The sequence below is a fragment of the Aegilops tauschii genome, chromosome 1 (assembly GCF_002575655.3).
Source record: "Aegilops tauschii subsp. strangulata cultivar AL8/78 chromosome 1, Aet v6.0, whole genome shotgun sequence".
Lineage (NCBI taxonomy): Eukaryota > Viridiplantae > Streptophyta > Magnoliopsida > Poales > Poaceae > Aegilops > Aegilops tauschii.
The window spans coordinates 203,910,825-203,916,465 of record NC_053035.3 but is presented as its reverse complement, the minus strand read 5'-3'; the positions used below and the strand labels follow the sequence as shown (position 1 = coordinate 203,916,465).

Genomic DNA, 5,641 nt, shown 5'->3' with positions numbered 1-5,641 from the left:
CGCAATGGATCCCGGCCTTTTCTGATGGCAGGGCTCCGTTTTTTTTTTTAATGTTTTTCGAGTTTTATTAGGGTTTGTGTCCTGCTCAGTGATGCGAGGCGGCGTCGACTCTCTGTAGGTGGAATATGGTCCTCCCCGCCTAGCCCCAGCTCTAATGGTGTTTCTAGTATGTCAGAGGGCGTGTGGAGGTTTGTCTCCTGCGGATCTCATGGGATTCGTTCGGCATTTGTCTTCGTGGATCTACGTGGATCCGGTTTTTGTTCGTCTGTCTACAGGTTGGATCCTTTCGATCTACGCTTCTCTTCATCGGCGACGGTTGTTGTTCTGATGCGTTGGTCCGATGGGGTTTAGCACGATGACTTCCCGACGATTTACTACAACAAGGTTTGCTTGTCTTCAATGAGGGAAGGGCGATGACGGCGGCGCGCCTTCGGCTTGCTCCAGTGCTTGTAGTCGTCGCTAGGTGGTCTACGGACATGAATGTATTTTTTACTTCTGGTATTTTTTGTACTAGCTTAACGGTTGAAAAATAGGCTAGAAGTTTTTCTTGCAAGAAGAAAGTTTAGAGGAAGGGCTGGAGAAGTTATGGATTTGTTGAGAACTGTGCTATAAATAAATCTCAAATGTAAATATTTTTCAATAATTTTAGGCTTAATAGGGCGCAGACAAAAATACGCCCAACAATTAAAATCGGATGCTCGTTTTATTCCATATGATTTCACTAAAAAATCGATATACTCAAACCAAGAAGCTGTGGGTAACTAGTAAGTGGTGGCATCAGTCAACAGGGCCTGCGACTCTGTCTCATACTTGAATCCTTGATTCCTGGAATGGTCTGCAGCCCAGGCAAAGATGCCGTAGAGCTTGCCCTGCCCCTGCAGAGTCCGGCAAGCACTAAGCGCAGTGTCCACCGGCACCGAGGTGTTCGTCGCCGCCGTGGTGAAGCTGGCCAGGATGTTGGCTCCAGGGTAGTTGGCGATCTGCTCGTCGAAGAGGCTGACGTACTTCGCCGCGGTGGTGCTAGCGCCGTAGGCGTAGAACTGGAAGTTGACGTAGTCTATGGCGGCCCCGTGCGCCGCCCACAGCGTCCGGTAGTAGCGCTGCACGTCGGCGTTGCCGTACGGCGCGATGGACGCGAACCTGATGACGCCGCTGCTCTTGAGCGCCGCCACGAGACGGCCGGCGCACTCGGCGAAGGTGGCCGGGTCCACCTGGAACTGCTCGTAGTCGATGTCGATGCCGTCCAGGCCGTACCGCCAAATGATGCCGGTGAGCGAGTCGACGGCGTTGCGGACCCAGGAGTCGACGCTGGAGGTGACGTTGAAGAACACGGGCCTGCCGTTGACCGTGGCGCCGCCGAGGCTGACGGCCACGCGCACGTTGGGGTTCCGCCGCTTGACCTCGGCGACCGCGTCAGGGGTGAGCACCGTGTCCTGCCAGAAGACGTTGAACCGGCCGTTGGTCGGGGACGGGGGCTCCGTCGCGGTGGTGTAGTCGATGACGAAAGCGAGGATGAAGTCGAACCGGGCGCGCGGGTCGACCGGCACGTCGGCGAACCTGACGCCGTTGTAGAGGGCGCCGATGTAGTCGCGGAAGAGGTTGGAGTTGGAGCTTCCTGCCGCGGTGGCCATTGCTGCTGGGGCGTGTAGATGGAGGGCGAGGAAAGCGGGTAGAAGAGTCGCTGCCATGGCAATGAGCTTTGTGGAGCCCATTGGTAGCTTTTGTTACTCCTGGCTCCTGGGGAGAAATTGGTTTTGCACAGCTTGGATGGTTCAGCTTCAGCATCAGCTGCAGTATTTATAGCTTCTATTCTACTACTAGTTCGTTTTGCGGCTAACGATAAAGGCAACATATCTGATGAATCCGGGCTATTTCCTGTGTCCGTGTATCCCTTCTTTCTCAGCCCCACGATCTTAATCCCGAGAATTAGCAGCCTTAGCGGTAATTTTACACTAACACGCCCACCCTCCAACTAAAACCTGCAATTTAATTTTGCAAGGATACCCTGACCGCGTGTGTGCCTCGTGCGCCGCCGCTGTCAAACTCCAGGCGTCTCTGATTTCCGTTGAGTTGATCCCGACGTCCACCGGCAGGCAGCCCATACAGGTAGCATCTTGATCCTGTATATGCTCCACTGCCACCACGGTTGATACGAACCTGACAAGCACCGGCAAGCGATCCATGCATGCACTTCTCCGATCTAGACCCATCTCCTTTATAAGACTATATCCGGTGATGCTTTGCTGCAGTGGCGACTACAGATGAACAACTAGCAGGTACCACTTGCAATCAGACACACGAGGGCACCAAAAGTTTGAGGTAAAAACAAATTCGATCCTTGTGTATACATCCGTAAGTGTAGTTGAAGGCTAATATTGTAATCATGTGTGCAGCAGTATGGATCCTATGAATAACGTTCAAATGCATACGAGCCAGGGAGGATTTAGTACGCCCAAAAAGAACAGAGACATACCTCTCTTCGTAAATCCAGTTTGCAATAAGAACAGAAACTACACATGAAGGTGCTTATTTTGGTTTATTCTTGATATTGCAGTCTTCGTCTTTTATGCCTGAATGTAATGAGCATATGAAGCCTAAAGTGGGTATGACATTTGAAGGACTCGAGGCCGTGGAGAAGTTCTACAAGGAATATGCACATCAATCAGGTTTTGGTGTTCGCATTGGACAACAAAAAAAGATTGAGAATAAGGTGGTTCGTACTAAGCGTTTCATGTGTAATAGAGAAGGATTCAAGGCAAAAGATAGTAAAGAGACTAATGACCCATTGAGGAAAAGGCGTAAGCAGACAGATACGCGATGCGGTTGTGATGTCCATATCTTTGTTAGACTTTGTGGGGAGAACACCTACAAGATAGACTCACTGATTGAGCACCACGTTCATGGTCTTGTATCGCCGAAGAAGCGTCATTTGTCAGATCAAATCATAGAGTTAGTGAGAGGGCAAAAAATACTTTATACACATGTCATAAGGCAAGTATTGGAACGTCTCAGGCATACAGGCTCCTTCAAGTTAGTGATGGTGGAATTCCGAATGCTGGGTGCACAAAGAGGGACTTGCAGAATTACTACCGCGGACTCAGGTATAAAATCAGAGATGCAGATGCTCAAATGTTTGTGGCCCAATTAGCTAGAAAGCAGGAAGTGAATTCAGCTTTTTTCTATGATTTTGAGGTGAATGATGAGGGGGAGTTGGTGCGTGTGTTCTGGGCGGATGCCACAAGCAGGAAGAACTACAGTCATTTTGGTGATGTGATATCCTTGATTCTACATACACCACTAATCAATACAACATCAAGGCATGGACTGCTTAACATCAAGTGTGTTGAACATTGAGGCGCCTTTGGACCAAATGATCCCTCCAGCTACCCAAAGCACTAGGCAAGACGAATATGAGGCTTTTATTGATTGCAATATTCCAACTGAAGTTCATATACATCCGCCAATGGATGTTCGTACCGTGGGGAGATGCAAAAGAATAAAGCGAGGAAAGAAGATTAAGGAGGGGGGTCGAAAAAATAAGGACAAAGAAGGGAAGGTAAAGGTCGCACGCTTGTGCAAGACGTGCAAGCAAATGGTGTTTCATGATAGTCGTAATTGTCCAAGCAAAAAAAGGAAAGGGAATGTGATTGTGCAAGATATGCAGCCAAATGGTGCTTCCTGATACAACAAGTTGTCCAAGCAAAGAATAAATGTATCTATGTTATCATGTACATTTTGGTGTACTGAATTCATGTAATGGATTAGAATTTGTGTTATGTCAATTTTTTTTTCTTGATTTATGACAAGTTTAATGCTTGTCAATGGCAACAGAATCTAGAAAATAATAATTATCCACTTGAGATGTTTCAAGAAACTAAGCAAGCATGATTAAATTTCTGGTTTCTCTATAACTTGTGATGCTGTGCAGTGTCAATACATGCATATTTGTTGCCTCTTTATTTTTGTTCAGACCTGCATCGTCCAGGAGGACACAATGGAGTTAGTACATGTTCAGAAAATTTTACATAGTGACTTTTGCTTACGGTTTGATCTCAAAACTGTACGTAGCCATCCCTGGCCACTTCTGTACTTCAACAGCTTTACTGAACATATGCTTCGACCATATGAATCAGAAGGTCACTTATTTTTTGAACACATAACTGAATTAGTCTCTGAATTTTTTGGCAACAGCAAAGAGAATAATTTTGGCCAAATGCCAAGCAAACTAACATGGAAAAGCTTAACCAATGCCTCTGATCTGAACAAGCCATTGCCATTCATTATACTGTAAATATTCAACAGTTTAGTGATACAAGCACTTGCATTAGTAATGTGCATGTCACTCGACCGAGTACAGCAACTCAGTATTTGCACTAGTACATCTGCTACAGCATACAACCTATTTTCTGTAGTTCTCGTCTACAGCTTCCTTTGAAGGAATCATAGCGGCCGGGGAAGGCCATCCAGGAGATGGCGCCTCATCAGAGATGCTTCGTCACCAGCGCGGAACAACGCCAGTTCGTGATGACTTCGCCATCGAGACCACCGTCCGGGCCTTCGTTGACGTCGCTGGTGGCCGTGGGGTTGCCATTGTCGTCGCCACTTGCTTCCATCGCCAGAGGACTTCTAGGGAATCGACCGGGCCATGGTTGCCGGCTTGCCGCTGTAGGAGGCCTTCCGATTGGAATTTGATTTTGGAGGAGATGCGGCGGATTGGGCAAAGAGGATTTGGAGGCGCACAACTAGGCATTGGGTTGGGGATCTTGCGTCAGATGTAAAAACGAGGGCTCTTTTGTGAATAATAATGGTTTTAAGTTAGAAAGCGGGCGGGTAAATGTAAAAAGAGGCTTGGCTGCATGTGAGGTGCAAGATTAAGATCGTGGGGCTGAGAAAGAAGGGATACACGGACACGGGAAATAGCCCGGATTCACGAGATATGTTGCCAACGATAAAAACAAGAGATCGAATGGACTTGTTCTGCAGGTGATCAAAGTCATCTGCTTACTTTTCAACAGAAAAACGAGTCATCGCCTGTTTCGATTCGAGGAAGCCCAAATGTCCTCCTCAATCGCTGACTCTTGACATTGCAGATACATTCACACGGGATATGGATAATTATTTGTGTATCAGATTAATTAAGTGAATATACTCCAAACTGTCTTCACTCTTCAGGAATATATGATGTTTTGTAATCCCTTTGTTCACAAATGCAGGAGTTTTATCCTACATTGGTGAACAGAGGGTGTAGTAGTTAGTAAGCAACTTCGACCATTAATTTTCAAACCACATAGTCCCTTCATCCGGGTGCATGGGCATGCAGATAATTTTAGGCCATCGATTTGACTAACTAAATATGTGGTATATGTCAAAAGTATATCATTATATTCATAAGCAGACGTAGTTCTTAAACATATATTTTTGTCACATATAATACATATTTAGTGTTGAGCGTATGTTGTACACTGCATATGTATAGGACTAGGGTCTGTATTTATACCGTTGTATCTCTCTCCTCCCGTATATTTGTATATCTTGGGAGACAAGTAGAGACCGGTCCACCCTGTACCTATATATGTGCACCATGCACGCGATCAATGATTATCGATTCGTGCAATCTCATTCTTCCTAACTAACATGGTAT

At 46.6% G+C, this 5,641-nt stretch overlaps 1 protein-coding gene across 1 annotated transcript; it reads right to left on the bottom strand.

Moving 5' to 3' along the window:
* Positions 1–609: 609 nt before the first annotated feature.
* LOC109733157 (chitinase 2) lies at positions 610–1,852 on the bottom strand. The gene has a single exon (XM_020292340.4). The coding sequence runs from the start codon at positions 1,710–1,712 to the stop codon at positions 762–764; it is 951 nt and encodes a 316-aa protein (XP_020147929.1). The 5' UTR covers positions 1,713–1,852; the 3' UTR covers positions 610–761.
* Between the last annotated feature and the right edge of the window lie 3,789 nt (positions 1,853–5,641).

Excerpts from the sequence above, each read along its gene's own strand:
- LOC109733157 (XM_020292340.4), bottom strand. The coding sequence starts at position 1,712 with ATGGGCTCCACAAAGCTCATTGCCATGGCAGCGACTCTTCTACCCGCT.